The 19,477-nt window shown below is 35.7% G+C and overlaps 1 protein-coding gene across 2 annotated transcripts in view; it reads left to right on the forward strand.

The window, feature by feature from the left end:
- Positions 1-292: 292 nt before the first annotated feature.
- Positions 293-19,477, forward strand: part of LOC145685817 (uncharacterized) — a 45,850-nt gene continuing 26,665 nt past the window's right edge. For both annotated transcript variants that reach the window (XM_081758390.1, XM_081758389.1), the window contains exons 1-3: positions 293-447; positions 8,605-8,711; positions 15,199-15,431. In XM_081758390.1, the coding sequence (XP_081614516.1) occupies positions 399-447; positions 8,605-8,711; positions 15,199-15,431 (389 nt within the window). In that variant the 5' untranslated portion in view covers positions 293-398. The remainder of the gene's footprint in view (positions 448-8,604; positions 8,712-15,198; positions 15,432-19,477) is intronic.

Raw genomic sequence — 19,477 nt, forward strand, 5'->3', positions numbered from 1 at the left:
ATATTGATCACAATTGTAAATTTGAAACTGGAAGGGTAACTCTAAATTTAAGCCTCGAAATGTGTCGTACAACTAAACCGGTGCTAAGAGGGTACCCCCTGCTCTAGATTAATTAGTCAAATGTGATTAACATCGTCAACTACTACGTCCTAATCAGAGGCTCAGAATACACTTGGGATAACCATCCTTTAGTCAAACTCGTAGTAGGGCTTTAATCAGACTTCAAAACGACTCTGCATAATGTCCATAATGTTTGAAAATAAAGTATGATTAATTTATTTGGCTACAATGTTTAATTTTTAAAATCTGTTTGGCAACACTGGCATCTCAGTAGATGTGGAGGTTTGCGTGGTATGTGTTGTGAACATCAGCTGTTGTCAGATTGTAGGTGAAAAAACATGTGTGAAAGTGGAGGCTTAAGACATTATTTCAACACAAAGAAAATGGGTAGGTTGGCTAATTCATTTAAAATATTCATACTTGCAATTTTAGTGTTAAAGCTAATTACCGGCTTTCAGGTAAAAGAAATCCTTGATTAGGGCCTACACTAATACTTCATAAAACTCCATCTGGGAAAGCTAAACATACGCTTTAGTAAAAAATTGTATTTTGTGTACTGAATGTATAATTTTGTTTATTATTAAGGAGAGACTATGTTTTCTTAATGTTAGTCTACATAACTTATGATAGTTTATCCTATCTTGAGAGTACACGTGTAATAAATTCATTGATGTAAGTGTTGCCAGATAAGGGTACTATCGTAGTAATCTTTACAAAAATAAAGCTCAGATATTCGCAGCGGTAAGCATTATGTTAATATTAAATAATGTGTAAAAAAGGCGGCAAAGTTTTACATTAGCCATTCGATTCAATGAATCGATTCGTAAATAACGGTTCCATGGAACAGTTCGTTAGATATCGCCAGGAAGCAGTTCCCCAGGTATCGAATTGGTTAGAAAGCATGCCCGTGCGGTCATTTATTCCGAAGTTGGTCGTCCGATAGTTTTCTACCAAAATCTCAATAAAATGTATTAAAATTTATAATTTTGAATTTCTGTTCTTAACAGACTTTAGGTTTCCTTTCGTTACATCGCGAGGTGGGGGAAAAGTTAGGTTAGGATCTAGAACAGAGTTACCCTTGGACTTACTACCTTCCATGTTAATAATATAAATGCTCATTTCTTTTCCACAATGCAATTATTCCGTTACCTTGCGCGAAGTAGTTCCCTTCGCTCGCCGAATAGTCCCATGTTTATAACTGCTTATATATAACAAATAGATTTCTCGTGATCTTTACGTATTATCAAGCACACAAACGATCATTTATAAATTTTCTTGGAAGCGGACGTCAACTTCGGAACTTAACGCACAGTTCCCAATGTAATAATTCTACAATTATTTACAGCATTGCATGTTTCAAATGTTCATAGATTTAGAACTTCCGGGAAGGTTCTAGATTACTGGTCCCCCATGTAGATTAGTAGCTGGGTAGGTTTCTGGGTAGAGTACGTACCTGTTCCACTAAAGTTTATACATTTAACTTATACAGTACTGGCGAGCGAGCGTTAGCGAGTGATGGCGGGTTAGAGCCCCGCAGTGCACGTTGTTTTCTGTCCTTATTACTGCTCAATGGGAAGGGGGACCAGTAATCTAGAACCTTGCCGAACTTCCTATGGCAACGGTTCTAAATTTGTCATAGCTTAAAATGTGCTATGTATAAAATAACAGGAAAAACTACAGCAATAACCACATTTTTCGACTGCTAAAGAGGAAACCAAACAAACTATACGCATGAAGGGGGGGCAAGCCACCTAACCCCCCAACAAGAACTACAATAAAAAAACTGAAAACTAACGTACAGTACAAACTGCTTAAATGTATATATTTGAAAGGAAACAAGCCTTGATCCGAGACAACTATCGACGGCGAAAGTGCGAAAACTCGTAACTCATCAAAACCAAACTTTTCAGGAGAGCAATAAAACCGTTCTGCTTTTACATTATCTTATATGGGATAAGAGGTTTTAAGGGTTAGTTTTTCACTTTTTTTTAATTGGGTTTTCGTTTACAGGCTTTTCCACACGTAGATTCAGATTTGGGGAATTGAATGCAACCAAAATCTGAAATTCCATAAAAAATGGAGATACGAAGTTTCGCACTTTCGCCATCGAATGTTAAAACCAAGGGAAAAAGTGATTATAAAATACATATACTTGATATTTTAAATTGGTGAATGTAATTCTACAGCTTATGTCATGAGTAAAAATATTTTTCTCCAATGCTTTCACAGTACAAAATTTCCTGTTCCATAAATAATACCCGAACTGAAGCAGCATTCCTTCTGAACCATGTGTGGAACTCAAACTTCTTATCAAATGGCACTAAACATTTTCACGGTACGTGACGTTTGGGTGCGAGTTAAATTAAAAAGTAATTATGTTAGGCGCTGAGTACTAAGTTCGAATCAAGATATCACAAGGTGTCTACTGTAGTGGAAGTCCTTGAATTATACTGGATTTTGTTTTACATACTAGAAATACTGGAATTTCGAAATTCTAAAAACTGAATTAACAATTAAATTTTGTGAATTTAAGTTTCAACCAAAGTTGAGTATGCTTTTTATTTGATAACTTTTCAAGCCAGAAGTAAGTAGACCAGACTAGATAATGATTGATTGCATTACATACATAGTGAGCCTCTTCCATTAAAAAACTTAATGCAGGCCTTCTACTGTAGTTATGCAATAAGTTTGAATGTCAAACACATTTCTAGTGGCTGAATGACCAATATATGTACACTTAACTATTATTTTTCACTTTGAAATCGTTCTTTTTTTTCCTTTCGCCACTTTCTTTAATGCAGATTAAATGCTTACAATGGGACGAAATAAAATGTGTTAAGTTTTGATTTTTATATTGGAATGTTAATAATAAAAAAAAAAAAAGGATACCAGAAATACGGCATATTGTAGTTCCTAAACTCAATGTCTTAGACACCCTGTATGCGAAATATCTTTCCCTCAACTCGATTAGGATTTAAAATTTTTAGGTTTCTGGGGTCTCGGCATCTAAGGCCATTTAGCCCGTCGCGTTTGAGGGAGCACACTATCCGGGGAAAGGGAAGGAAGGAAGCGGCATGGACCTATAAATTAGGTACCACCCCAGCATTTGCCTGGTGTGAATGAGGAAAACCCAGGAAAACCTCATTCAAGGTGGCTGGCCTGAAAGAGCGTGTTACACTTTTTCGACAGAGTGTCCCCACCGGGAATCGAACGCGAGACCGCTCGCACCGAAGGCGAGTGTGTTAGTGACTACGCTACGCGGGGCCACTTCCCTCAACTCGAGTGCGCGGGAATCTTTTACTGGTAGTTCTTTATTGGACTTAAGGAAGAGAAGGGTTTGGAATACGAAAGATTAACTTTTTTTTAAAACATACAAAAATTAAATCAATATGTTTTAATTAACATTAAGAAAATTATTAACACTTCGTCTGATTTCTTCATTTCCTAGCTTTCTTATATAATACAAAAATTAAATCAACATTAGATCAGAAGTACAAGAATCGTGAACAAGCGAAAACTCAATCCATGACTAGGTTAGGCAAGAAATGCCACAAACATTAAACTATTTAATTTAGATGAATAAATAAGAGAGAGAGAAAATTTGCAGATAAATGAGGCGCGATAGATAGAAGTGTAGGAAATGTATATATATATATATATGGGTGATTCCACGAAAAAGGGAAATTTTCTGTCACGGGCATTTCTTCAAACTACTACTAGAAAGAATCACCTCATTTTTATTTTGTTTGGTAGTAACCGTCACAAAGTAGGTATGCCATGTATAACAGCTTGCAAATATAACACGAAACATACGTAAAAAAATTAATTATTACCCAATTTCTCAACACCGTGGGCTGTCACAGACTACAGTTGACTGATTTTAATCAATAAATTACAACTGAAGTCGCAAATCAAACATCATTTAATGGTAATTAAATGGAAGAGAACACTTCAATGTTTCGGTTTTGTGGAAAGTAAATCTTTATAACGATTATTTTGGAAAGCTTGACTATGCTTCGTTTCTGTCACCTCTATTTCGTCTCAACTCCATGGCAATAGAAAAAATTATCATTGCTCTCAACAGATAGCATGGTCGTCCACATTGGCAACACCCACAAGAAGACAAGGCAGACATGTTTGACTGAAGAACAGAAAAAGTTGTGTGCATGTGTTAAAAACTATAGGAAAAATATTTTTGTGTGTGGAAAGCAGGTGCGTATATTAATTGATTCTCAACACCATGGTATTTATTACTGAATGTATTTGTATGGTATATACCTTCTTTCCCTTGAGGAACCTACGCCTTAACGTAGAAAATTCGTACACAATTATTCACATGTACTGGTTAAAAAGTGGGCCGGTAAAAATAAATTATATTCGATTTTCTCAACTCCATGTCCATCTGAAAACTAAGGAATCCACGGTGTTGAGACAAGTCACGGAGTTGATAATCCTGTAGTGTTTGTTATGCTCATGCTCTTCCAAATATTTGTTCTTTCAATATATTGATAGAAATAAAGCTCGTTTATGGTCTAGTGACTGGTATGCTCGCCTTTCGTGCGTGGTTCTGGGTTTGTTTCCCGGTGGAAGCTCAAAAATTAATGGTGTTTACTTCGCACAGTAAGACAATTAAAAAACTCATTTGAGTAGAGATGTACTGAAACCTGATTGCGCAGACCATCGCAACGGTCGTAGGAGCCGACACGCTGACCAGGTGTCATTCACACTCAAAGACCGGCTGGAGGGTCCTAGCCCATTTAAGGAGTGTTTCGCGGACATTCAGATTTGGGGCTGTCAGGTAGCCGGAGGTAAAACTTCAGTCAAGTCAAGATGGATGGTATCTGTTTTTAACCTATTGACGTCTGAATCTTATGATCAACTAATTGTTTTTTTTTTCAGAGATTGTCGAAGAGTCTGAGGGCAATATGCGGACAGTCAATTTTATGACGCGGATCGGGAGGAATTTCTCCTGGCCTACTAAACCTGACGTTTAAAAAGCGTTGGCAGTTGTCATTCTGTGTAGACTAGAACAGCCCTTCCCTGTTTCCTCAAGACATTTCCTTCAATGGAGTGGAAAATGAAGGCTACTTAACAAAGCACATCGAATTATCCAAAGAAAACAGAAATGATGAGTGCCTTACACGGTCATTTAGTGTGTATTGTACAGGGCGTTTCAAACAATACCGACAACGTTTGGGAGGTGATTCCTAACACCAAGATAAGATAAAAAGTATAGACCAATCTGGGTGCACAAATGCTTCCTTTCGCAGTTATAGGCTGCCGAAAACATGAAAAAAAAAAAAAAAATAACTTTGAAGGTGAAGGTCCATAGCATAAAACTATGGGACTTACCGTAGTCGGGTCAGACTTCACTTAGGAATTAGTATGTGCGCTATCCAAATATCCATGTTTCAGAATCTTGCGGTACTTCCACAACAACTGTTATAGAAGTAGTTGGTGAGTGCTTCAGATTATACGCCCGTAACCAAACTCCCTCTATAAAAATTGCTTCGTGAGTACCTCAGGATTCTGAAACATATTTTTGGATAGTGCACATATTAGTTCCTAAGTGAAGTCGTGACCCGACTACGGCAGATCTCATAGTTTTGGAGCTATGGACCATTAAAGTTCATTTTTTTCATGTTTTCGGCAGCCTATAACTCCGAAAGGAAGCATTTGTGCACCCAGTTGTCTATACTTTTCGTCTTATCTTGGTGTCAGAAATCAGCTCCCAAACGATGTGTGTATTGTTTTGAAACACCTTGTATATATACCAAATATACGGTACAAATACACTTACCAAATGTTGAAAAAGTATTGCACTTTCGACGTGTGGACTTGATCACACAGAGAAGACAAACGGTTTACATAAGCTCAGAAAATAAATGAAGTAGACAATAGACAGGTTTAGTGACTACTTCGTCTGTTTCGTAAGCTTATGTAAAAAGTTTGTCCTCTCCATATGATAGTCAACATATTGAAAGCGCAATAATTTTTCAATATTCGATAAGTGTATGTGTATTTCTTTTTTTCTTATTTACGTCACATATTCATATATATATATATATACACTCAATTTTGGAACCTTCATTAGATATATTTTCATATGCTTGCAGTATTTTCTGGAGTATTTTTGTATAACAAATTACGTGTCATCTAGTTTGTTAGAATTTTATTCAACATAAGGAGAATAATTCTAACTTACAAAAACTATTGGAAAATTATTTCAATTTTTATGTAAATTATAAGCTTAATCACTTATAAACCAAAACTTATCACCCAGATGTATCTCGTTTCTCAACTCCACAGCAATTTTCAACTCCGTGTTAACTAATCTCAACTCCGTGGCCTATGGTCTCAACTCCGTGGGTGCTGAAAAGTTTATTATTTTTTATTTACTACACCAATAACGATTCAGCTCTGCTGAACACCTAATTAACATGTACTTAGTAGTAGTAAGTGTATGTGGTATTTTTATCGAAATAGGCGACCATCAATGGAACAAAAATTTTCCAAGTGAAAATTTCCCTTTTTCGTGGAATCACCCATATATATATATATATATATATCTTGATTCGCGCTTAGTTTTCAGTGCCTAGCTTACTTTATATGTCGTAAATTGTGATTTTTACAATGTACCACGCGCCCAAACGTCTGGCGCCTAAACAGCTTTGCGCCCAAACAGCAGCGCCGAAACGTCCGCGCCCAAATGGTGGCGCCCAAACGTCCTGTCCCACATTTTCAGTACTTTGTGTATATGCCCCAGTAGCAGGATCGACGAAATTACAGGAATGGTTCAGAGTTGAATACTTCCATTGACCACTATTTAAGGACTAGTAACCTTTCCAATATAGTTTGTATAATGATTGAGTTGACGTTAACTTGTCTTGAAACTATGTCTAATAAGTTCTTTGGATTTCTTTGATTATCTGAACAATCACTCACGTATATAACAATGGTTTCTCTACACATAACCAACAATCCAAACATGGTTTTTTAACCTCCCTACATTATGCTTGCATGGAACAAAAAGTGCTTCATCAACAATAATACCAGCACCACCAGTAAAATCTGCGGAGTGCCTAACCACAGCCTCTAAACAAACTTTTCGGCAAAAATTTAAGCAATCACATAGAGTTCTCGTGCTTAATGTAGTACAGTTATGAATGAACACTCATGTATAATGTTTTCATATTTTTGCCAGAGACGAACATAAAAGAATTTCACGTACCTGCAATCTAGGTTTATTAATGAAACTCTCACTTTAACGGATTTTCGTTTAAGTATGATAAACATTTATGATTATAGCATTCCTAGATCACTTTTAGCTGATCGACTAGTACTGTACATAATAACGTACTCTTTTTCACATATACTACAATTTCTGTTGAGCTGTAATAAACGGACACTAAAACAGAATCTTTATGTGTTAATATCACTGTCACAGACTAATATTGATAAGCGATATAATTGAAATGTCTGATTTATTCTTTATCAAAAGGAACGTCTACACCATTAGACATGTACCACCGTAACACAGTAGAAACCAACATGAGCAATGCACCCGTGAAAAAAAAAAAAAAAAAACTTAAAGAACTAGAGAACTGTGACGGAACATGGTGTCAAATGATATCCATAACAAAACAATTAAAAAGAAACAAAAATTAACAGCATGACACCACGTCCCATACGACTCGATACCACTAATGGAGTAGTGGAACAGGTACGTACTCAAAACCGTAACCTAAAGAACAAATCACTGAACCCATAAAATGACCAAAGTAAAATCTTGGCAGAAAGGCAATGCAGATTGAGCAGCTAAAAGTATGATGTTTTTTAAAGTTAGACTACAAAGTAGCCCATCAAATTAAAAGAACACATTTTTTTGGGAAGGTTCTAGAACACAGATCCCCCCAAATAGATTAATAGCTAGGTTGGTTCTTTTCTGTACCCAAGTTAAGTATTTAATTCACATAGTATTGCCGAGCGAGCGTTAGTGAGTGAAGGCGGGTTAGAGCCCCGCAGGGCACGTTGTTTTCTGTCTTTGTTACAGCTAAGTGGGAAGGGGAACCTCTGTTCTAGAACCGTGCCCATTTTTTTTTGTTTCAAATGATTCCCTGAGATGTCCTGAACCGTTATTGGCCTGTCGCATGCTCAAACTATTGCTACAGATTGATATTATGCGTGCAAACTGATATTTCCGATGCTGTTAAGCGAGTATTTATTTTCAGGCTTCACAGAATTGTATTATGCAGTAAGATCTTCCCATGTTTTGTTTTTAAACATCAGTGTAAATTTTTCAGTTGGTACTAAAATAGAAAAAAATGTTGCTATTATGTTCTGTAGTTTTATTTTTATATATTTGAGTTGTTAGAAAGAACATTAACTGAAGGAAAAAAAAAAAAAAAAACTTTATCTTAACCTGATCCTGTGTTTTGTGTACTCCCGCTGTCGACTTATAAAATAAAATATACATGATTGACTGTTTCGTGTATATAATAATATTCTTGTTGTAATAAACACTAAAACTTGTCTTTATTGCAGGTTCTTACATGGAGTTGATGCTAGTTTTGATTTCGCTTCTGCCTTGCATGGCACAAGATGGCATGAGGCCGCCACCTGGCGTACCTCCACAACAATACATGCAACAGGTAAGTTCAGTTTTAATTTATTTTAAGTGCCAGTAAAAGTCATAAGTGGTGCCGTGGAGAGAAATTCTTAATATTCGCATTGTTATTAACATATAAATTATTATTATTATTATTATTATTCTAGTAGGGTACTGAAGTTGTGGAATTGGCCAGGTTTATGAGACAACTATGGAGTAGTTTGAAGAAAGAAGTAGGTAAATCCGGACTAAAAAGAAGTGGTACCCTGCTTATTCTTTACCTAATTAATGTGTAACATCTGACTAATAGTAGCACTTCATAGATTGTAGCACCCGGCGTTAATTTTGATCTGTGCCAGTATAATCTTCAACATCTTTAATCTCGAAATGGATATAATTTCGAGCAATTTTAACCACACTTGGTACACACATTTACAGTCTGGAGAACAATACTGTGTGGATAAGATCCCCCAGGCACATTTAGGGGGAGAAAGGGAGGGAGGGAGTAGTGGACCTTGGTTTATGACTCACTCGTCAGTGATTGGTGGATTCTGTAACACGTATTAAGGTATCTAAAGTAAAGGTAACTCTTTACTTTGGACAAGACAGTGAAATCGTGTCACTCTTAGTATTATTCACAGGTTGTCACATTTTTCTTTTCCTTCCTGATGTTAATTCACATGGATCTAGTTTTTATATTTTCTCTGTAGATGTCGATCCTGTTCCTAATTGACATGGATGTTGTTTATTTTTTTCCTAGATGTCGTTACTGTTTTTTATGTCAGTTGTTAGTTCGGTTGTGAATGTGCTGTTTGGTGATATATGCTGTTCGGCTGCTGTAGTCGTATGTTGAAGGGGGCAAGTTGGATGCCCGCAGCAAATGAATTATGAATTGTTGTTAGTGAACGTTTTATGGAATTTAACCCTTTCACTACCAATTTTTTTTTTCGGAGTGAGAAAATACTAATATACCGTAACTTTAAGTTGTTTTCAAACGTGTGTATATATATATATATATATATATATATATATATATATATATGTATACGTGGGACCTATATGTCGTAGTGGTAGTGACATGAATGATCATCTTGTATTTTCAATTATGATACGTATATTGTCAGAAAAAACAGTTAGGTCTAATTTGTGATTACAAATATTTTACATTTCATCCTTTTCCAAATGACAGTACATGCAACAACTGCTTTATCACTAGTACCTTGTTCTTCACTTTCATCTGTTCCATTATCACCACGTTCACTTCCACAACTGTCTATTTGATAACTTTCATAAGAATTCTGTAAACCATTAGCAGCCTTCTCTTTACCAGTGGAACATCGATTCATAGCAAATAATATGCGGTAAAATACCACGGGTCTTCTGAGAATGTATCGTGGGACACATATCTCCCGGTGGTATTAAAATGGTTAATCATGTTAATTCATCATTTTCGAATAAGTATGTTATTAATTGTGATGTCAATTTTTATTGTTTTACAGTTCTGTGGTTTGCTTGAGTTTGAAAAGACATGTCAGAGTTGTTCACGGCCTTTGACTTTATAGCCAAGGTTTCGTGAGAGTAATCGTTTGATCATGTATGTGGTTTGCTATAGTAGGAAGTGTTTGCGGTACATGAAGTTTACTTCTATTAGTAAAGGTACTTTTTGTTTGCTAACGTGAATTTAAGTATTGGCCAGGTATTTTTATTGTTGTATTTTTTGATTGTTTGCGGTGTGACCAGTTTGATTCATGAACATTCTTTGTTGGGTGGTACTAGTGTGTGCGATTGGTTATCGTTTTGTCGTAAAGGTAGTTTAGAAATTTCGGTGGAAGAATCTAGTGTTTTGATTGATGGATTGAATCTTCATGTTGAAATTCATGCTGTATGTTGTATCATTAGAGATGAGTTTAATTTTTATTTATTTATTTATTTTTTTTTTATTTTGTAGAAGTGCCTTTTTTTCTTTAGGTTAGTGTAGTTTAGTTTAGTTTCTGTGTATTTTTAATTCGTGATACTGTTCTTTCGGGAAGGTTCTAGAATACTGGCTTCTCATATAGATTAGTAGCTAGGTTGTTTCCTTTCTTTAGTAAATTTTAATATTTAAGTCACACAGTATTGCCGAGCGAACGTTAGCGAATGAGGGCGGCTTAGAGCCCCTCAGGGCACGTTGCTTTCTGTCTTTATTAGAGTTTTATTCATCTCAGGATTTTGTTTTCCAATTGGCCAAGTTGTTCACATCACCTGTTGAGGAACTTGAACACGCTGGATATGGGAATAATGCACCTATGTTTTAGGTATATTACTTCCGTGATCGGTGTGTTCCGGTTGCGTAGGAGGTGTTGTGAGTGATGTAGTCACTGTTCAGATGAATCGGTTCCTGTCACTGCCTCGCCCAAAGTAAAGACTTGCTGAAGAAAATTTAAAATACCCAGCCCGTCGTTTTCTGGCAAGACATAACCATATAGCACACCCCCACATTTAATATCGTTTAATAAGTAGGTCGTTTTCTTGACTAATAATAAAATGATCATTACTGTACAAACATATCATTTAGATTTCCTAAAACTAATCTAAAAAATGCAAATACTAGCAAAGAAATTCTGATCCTTTTAACCTTACGGCAATGAAACGCTAATGAATTATTACTTGGAAATTTCAAATTAGGATAATGATAATGTTCCCAAAAATTTTTTCCAAATGTGTGTATATATATATATATGATTAGGGTGGTCCTTATTTATATGCGGAAAAATAAATTTAGGAATTTCCTTAGACTCACCCCCTAAAATGGTTCCATATGGGACAAAATTAAGCCAGGAGAAAAATTAGATCCATTGAATAATTTTAAATGGTGCCCCAAACGACCTAAAATTTTGAATGCGTTTACAATACATAGTATATGGGAAAAAGCTGGAATAAACTCTTGTAATTTACAAACGGCTTAAGGGAATGGAAAGATGTCTTGGATAATGGAATTAGAGGAAATGAACAACCTAATTTTGTATAGCATTATTATGGCGGCCATCTTGAATTCAGGTCAAACTTTTCAAATAGGAAGAGGGTCATGTTACATATCATTTTGAGGTAGCGTTTTCCTAGAAGCACAAATCTCGTATTATTTTCAAGCTACCAATAATCTTGTAAGAGTTATTACGTGTGAAAAACGAAATGCTTCGATGTAATGTTATTTTATTGTAGTTATGGACCAGAGATTTCTAAGAATTTTGGAAGTATTTTACATAAACTGGAAACAAACTGCTAGAGAACGTTAAATCTTTATTTCCCCATGAACTACAAATAAGTTTTTCCATCAAGATGATTCATAGACCATTATGAGGAAAAGAAAAAATATAACATGGAAGAAATTGAAATATCCCTTATTTATGTAGTACTGTAGCTTTGGGGTAAGTTTTCAATAGGTTTTCAATCTTATATACTACACAGTTCACTTTTGTCACATCTAGGAAAAGATTATGAGAATTCACTATGTGCAAAAGAAACTGTTTCTGATACTAATTTTTCGTTAAAAAAAAAAAAAAAAAAAATAATAAATAAATAAAAATAAAAATAAAATAAACGATTTTGTAATCTTCTGTTTAACTCCCCTTTCTACTGCATCGTTTATTACGGAGATGAATTTAACTATTGTCTTTCCTTGAAGATAGTCATTGTTATCTGACCATGAAATCGGATCACACTCAAGAAACCCTTTGGATATTTTAAATCTCACGAGAAAAATTGTTTGTTGTATCAAAATCACTGATTTCTCTTTTCGCAAGAATTTTTATGGTATTATCCTTGCGTCAAGCCTCTTTGCTGCTTCACGGTTTCTCCTTACAGTTTTAATTCTTTCATCCAATTTTTGTTTTTCCACTATGTTAACTTCATCATCAAAAAAACTCCAATGCTACGTATTCCTCCTTCAAGTATCAGAGACGCCGAGAAAATTTAGAAAGAGCCACTTCAGATAATTCATTATCTATTTGCCTATAACTGTACAAAGCTTTCAAAAATTGCAGGTCTTGTAATGATGAATGGGATACTTGATCACATTTAAATCAAGCTTGGACATACAGTCGTATCAGAAAAATTCATGCTCTCCGAAGACCCGTTTCTATTTGCTTCGTTAAACGAAAATGTTGGCAAAAGAGAAATATTTTTAAACAGTATTTTGTTTTTCCCATCTACCTTGCATGGTGGATTGCTCCAGGCAAACGAAAGAAAACTCTTCGAGGAGGTATGCCATCCAAGAATGTCAGTTCTAAAAATTTACTGTAATCTTCTCTGCGGTGTCCTGCTTCTACAAGTTTGATAGCAAAATTCAATACTTCATTTCTTACATCTGAAGTGTTGTTCCTTACGTCATTATCATCATCAATTCTGGAATAAAGTTAGTACAATCTATTTTAGACCAATCGTTCTGAAAATGCTTAAATAGGGAAACGTCCGGTCTAGATGCAAACGAAACACAACACTTGTCAAATACACATTTTAAAACCAATTCATAAATGTAATGTCTACAAGGAAGGTATAGAAGATCATTTTGGAGCATCTGCTCTAGCAGAATGAAAGCACCTTTCACATGACACATATTGCAGGGAATAGTGTGCAAGAAACTACCTGCACGAACTTTACCAAGTTCCATTCTTCAAGCTAATGAACTGTAGTAGAAATATGTTCGTTCTCCTCTTCATGATGACAAACTGAGAACACCAATTAGCCTCTCATGAGCATCTCCTGTAATAAATATTGATAACCCGTCGATAGTCTCTCTACCAGTCAAATTCGGCAGTAGTTTTCCGTCTCATTGCACAACTAACGCACTTGATGCACTCCGAAATTGTTTTTGTGGTCTTATGCAACTTCGCTACGGATTTTCTCTCAGCATCGATGCATATTTATTACTAGTACCTTTACATTATGGCCTAATGTTTCTGCCGTCGCTGTCAGAATATGTATTATCGTTCTATCAGTGGACTTGTATCGATCAAAAGTAGCAACCTGTCATGGAGTTTTAAAATTAGTTTTTCCCCTTTTACCTCTCTTGCAGGGTCCGGGCGCACACAGGCACATATTTACATTTTATCTTACATACTCAACTGGGTTTTCCTCTTCATTTCTTGAAATGCTTACCTCCGTGTATTTTGGTGTAAAATTCATACAAATCATTTTCAAAAGTGCATTTTTCTTTTTCGTTCCTCTTTCTAATGAAGGCGCGCATATCCCTCTTGTTCTTTTCGAGCCAAACTCATGTCTTTACATTTAGTTGTGTAAGAGTTATTACTTGTGAAAAAGAGAAATATTTTCACAGGTAATAATTCTTAGACGACTAAGGCTGTCTTTAAAATAGTGCCAGATTGGTGTTTCTGGTGAAACGCCACCTCAAAACGATATGTCACATGACACTCTTCCTATTTGAAAATTTTGATCTGAATCCAAGATGGCGGACTTCAAGATGACCGCTGTGACAATACTATACAACATTAGATGTGTTTCTTCCTCTAGTTCCATTATCCAGGGTATTTTTGCGTTCCCTTAAGCCGTTTCTAAATTACAAGATTTTATTCCAGAGTTTTCCCATATATTATGTACTGTAATCGGATTCAAAATTTTAGGTCGCTTGGGGCACCATTTAATATTATACAATGAAGTTAATTTTTCTCCTTCCTTAATTTAGTCCCATATGGAACCATTTTAGGGGGTGAGACCAAAGAAATTAGGGAATCAAAAATTAAGGACCGCCCTAATATATATATCCAATTGATAAACATAACTTTTATTATATTCAATACTGTAGAGAATACATGAATATCAATATTGAATAGCAAATACAAAAGCGAGCTTAGCAAATAACAGGTAACTTCCAAAGTACCACATTTAACTTGTTATAGCAGACTTACAAGTATCTTGGACCATTAAGCATAATAAACGTATCTCACTAAACTCTATAATAATATTCGTATATAAATAACAATAACTTTTGGTTATTATGGAATACAGTTCGTTCGCTTAGTATAATTACGATTTTTGATTAATGCGGTTTAATGACCAGTCGAAAAGTGGAGCTGATCATTCCCTCTCGACACAGTTCGCAGTCTAGTTCTTATTATCGCCACACTTGGCGCTACTAGTCTTAACAGCGTTATAAGAAGGTTGACTTTCTTTTTCCAAATTATCCTGAACTCATTACAATTCGAACGATTGTGAACGAACGTGACGATTTTGAGAGTTCACGTTGTATGACATCATGAGGTCACAGTCCCGGTCACCTCGCGGAATTCAAAATTAGGCCCCGTCCCTACGACGTTATTAACCTGACATTTTTTAAAATCAAGACTTAGTCTCTGGTCCTGGGGTACATTGAACGGTCACTTTTAAAATTTTGGTCTATCTCGTTTCCTTTTATGGGTAATTAAGTGTATAAGTTATTAATTCTCGTTAATTTCTCAATAATGAAATTGCTAATAATGTTATATCTTCCATGTGTTCGATGTTTTTGCAAATTAATATCTCTTCGGTTGATTTTCTAGGGTCAGGTACCGCAGATGCAGATGCAACAGCAGCAGGTTCCTGTACAGCAAGTTCAGATGCAGCAGGTTCCAATGCAACAAGTTCAAATGCAACAGCAGGTGCCGATGCAACAAGTGCCAGTTCAAATGCAACAAGTTCCAATGCAGCAGCAGGTGCCTGTACATCAGCAGCACCATGGTATGCACCAACAACAACAGATTCTGAATGCTGCAAATATAGCTCAAGAGAAAGAGTAAGTGCGCAATAAAATTCCATTTTGTTCTGACGCACAGAATTAATACAGGCAATTACGTTCCTTCAATGATCTTCAAGTAATAATTTGTAGAAATTATACTCCTTTTTTAACTAGTGAACTACGTGGGTTTGAGGTTTCTTTATTCTGTGATGTTAGAATAAAACGAAGTAGGGAGTTTCCTAATAGTTAATGTTTTTTCTAATGTTTCTTACACGTGAATACATTATTGTTCTCCCAACATATGAGAGTGGGCGGTCAGTGATCTCAGAATTAACTTGACAATAATTGGACGAAAGATAGATAATTATGATAATGTTAGTGCTTATTTCTTTTAAAACATCTTAATCAGTAAAGAACCAAAGGTGTTATGTACGTGTAGAATATGCTACAATTTTGCAAACTGCACAAATTTTGTGTTGCGATACACAGCGAGTAATATGTCTTTAAAAGTATATACATAGTGTATATATATATGTAAAGTTTACGCCTCTTTCATCCTATATGCATTAATCAGTTTCTTTTGCTCCAACATTGCAAAGTTACAAAATCAGCATGAGTTGTGAATGAATTTGATTTCAATTTATCTGCAGTCAATATGACGAAAGTAGTACCATGATATGTGAGGTCTTTTAATAGTAATCAAGAATTGTTTTTCTTGAAATTTTTCCCTATTTACAGTATTGACAACTAGCTTAAATGCCCGTTCTTAACACGGAAAGAATACTTTTTATAGCAAATATGTGAAAGGTATATTTCAGCTCTTTTCTACCCTTACGATGTATATTTGAATTGAACTGAAAAGACAGAAAGCAACCTGTATCCAAGTGCTATTATCATAAAATTCTTTCAAACGATTCGGCAAACCTATTCTCTGCACCTTACAATACGTATTTCAGTCCAAGTTTAAAGCTAATGTTAAATATCCAGGTCAACCCAAGTTCTGTTTAAAAATTAATTTTAAACTGTTAACCGTGTTCTCACTGACGCCATTTTAGAAACACAAATATTACAGATATTTTCCCTTCAGAGGGAGAATTTTCGAAAACTGAGACACATCTCAATTGATTTTTAAAAGGATTTTATATGCCTAAGTTCCAACTGCCTAACTTAAAGGGCTCGTGGAATACGTATATTTCTCATACATTTTTAACATCATCTCCCTTAGGATATGCAGTTTTGTGAAAGTGATAAGATTAATACCCGATTCGAGTCAAGTGGTAATTGTGCTGGAAAATTCATTCCAAACGATTCACCTATTTTGCCGTATGACGAAACAAAGTTTATGTAATTATTATATATTGAGAATAACATAGAACCCCCCTCCCTTCCAATTTCCTAAAATGCTGCAGTACTTGGCCATTTATTTCCAATAAGCAGATTATATACGAAGTTTCATCTTTCGAACATTAAGGGCTTGTGAGATACCCTGTTTTTGGAATACATTATAAACACACACTTTAAGGATTCGTATTTTAATAAATTTGATGCACCTTGATAAAAATGGCTCGATCTAAGTCCTATGTTTTAAAAATTTGTTTCAAACGGTTCAGCCATTTTCCTGTGATAACAGCATCGATTTGAATATAGAGGAAAAATAATATAAATTTTTCTCTTCCCCCCTTATAAGCGGAATTTTTAAAAACGCTGATCCAATTATATCTAATTATTTCATATACCAAGTGTTACGATACAACTACAGAACCGGGCCAAAGTCGAACATTGTGTTATGCTATAAGAAAGGTTGAGCTATAAATAGGCACGTCCACTTTGTTACGGAACGAGACAGCGTCAAGGGAGTTCTTTATAATTTAGGCAGTTGGAACAAATAGAAGGCTTAAAGCGACTCGCTAAAGTATCGGAGGCGCTCCATCATTTGCATTTAGCAAGACAAAATGAAACAAAATTAAATGTGACTCAAAACTGGCTTTAAAATTCAAGGTAGTTAAAAGAAACGAACATAATTGCATTCACAAAATATTGCTTGCAGCTAATACTGGGTTAAATGGTCTCACCCAAAGATGAGCAACTCTCCACCAAGTCCCGAATCCTGTATCGTATGGAATCGTGCACTCAGATGATATGTCTTACGAAATCAGTAATTGATGTTTCTAGAATAGTCTCCTGCCAATGGCTTCGTTCTCGACTCATGTGTGACGTCTGATAGGAAGTGTTGGAAGATCTCCGAGTATAGTCAAAAGTTACTGTGGAGTATTACTAACCACCGAGTCAGCTTTTTTTCTCTTCGTCGTAGAATTCCGAACGCCTCATGGCCAAACATCAAATAGGACATGACATCGGTATCTTTAAGGTGGCAGGAACTTACCGCATCACAAAAGCTGGAAAAGAATTTCAATCTGGCAGTTCTCATAAACTTATTTTAGGACATCCTGTAGGGTTGTAGAGGTAGCACTTTACAAAGCATATACGTAGCGTGATTAATGTAACAATTTCTACAATTTTACTAGTTTTTAAATTTATTAATGTATATAGGGTTCTTCACTATATCCACCGCCTTTTTTTAAAGTTAGTTTTAGTAAAACAACTGACAATGTTCAACTTCTGGAAAACGAGGCATCCATTAATTTCACAATGCTGTTCTTCTAAAAAATCAGACACTCATTATTCTCAAAATGCTGTTGAATAATCTAATAATAGTTTCCGAATTTTCTTTTAAATCAAAAATCAGTGGACATAGTTTATGGCGTTGGATATTCAAATTGGTCAAGGATTAAGTTTTGGAAACTAGTGTTATTTCATTTAATTGGATTTCAGAAGTGTCAAACTATTCTACTTTCTAATATTGTGAATTCTTGTTGAGTTATTTAGAAAGATTTGAAAAAAGCGGGAAATGTACTGAAGGATCTTAAGATATATTTTGAAGTTAGGGTTGTTAACGGTATCAGAACCGGTAGAAGTAAACGGCTCAAGAACCGTAACCGATTTTCTCCGAAAAGTAAGTCCAGATGCGGAAACCTAAAGGGATTTTCTGCTTTATAAGAGATTTAAAAATCGTTTCAGATTTTGTACCGAATCTAATTTTACGAGAAATATTGATTCTGGAACCGAATCCTATATTGAAGTGGAAGCAAATTGAAGAAAGAAAAGAAAAGAAAAAAAACCGTAACAAAACCCACCTTTTGTTGCTGTAGGTAGGTTTCTCGATGATATTTGAGACCTGTTGAACCAGCTAACTGTGTTTACGGGGATGGTGTCAATAGGTATTTTCTCTCTTCAGGAAGCAAACCGAACTGCGATTTTCAGTTCTGTCGTCAGAACTAATGTCTAAATGTGAGTTGGCTCTTTCCGAATCACACCAAAGTAGTTTTCGATTCCGTGGATTGAACAATGTTGTCGAAATATTGATATGAATGAGATGTCCAATTTGACTTCTGATGGGAAACTCAGCTCAGCAACACAATAGGCATGAACTGAAATCACGCGTCTGACGGTATAACCTCTATACACGTACACAGGCTGGGGTGCGAAATCAGCGAGCAGCCAGAGAGTTGTTCAATAGTGAACTATGGAGAACACAATTGTGGGTGAAGAAAGCCGCAGAAAACGTCAACAATGTATTTGGGTCAGGAATGGCAAATGAATCCACCAGTTGATCGCGGTTTAGCAAATTTCGTCTCGGTGATCGGCATTGCAAAATGAAATGAAATATTTAAGTTTTACGTCCCACATTTATGCCGGTTAGGCTAAAGGAGACGGCGATGATGAGAAATGAATGAGATGGTGGAGTGAAGAAATTGGGAGGAAACGGTGTTTGTCCACCACAAACTCCACACGGCGCGAGCTGGAATCGAACCAGGAACCCCAAGCACCAGGGGTGAACGCTCTACCACTGAGCCACCGTGCCCCTAACATTGCAAAATGAGCCCAGTGGACACCCATCAATATCATTTTGGAATGAGCTTCTCTGCAATGCCGTGGAAGCAGCCTTTCTAAAAAGGGTTCGTGCCATTATAGACGAATTAGGCATAGACCATACCACTGGCATTCTACTGCTACATGAATGTGTAAGGTGAAAAGGATGAACT

The sequence above is a fragment of the Thermobia domestica genome, chromosome 5, assembly GCF_964235325.1.
Source record: "Thermobia domestica chromosome 5, izTheDome1.hap1.1, whole genome shotgun sequence".
NCBI lineage: Eukaryota > Metazoa > Arthropoda > Insecta > Zygentoma > Lepismatidae > Thermobia > Thermobia domestica.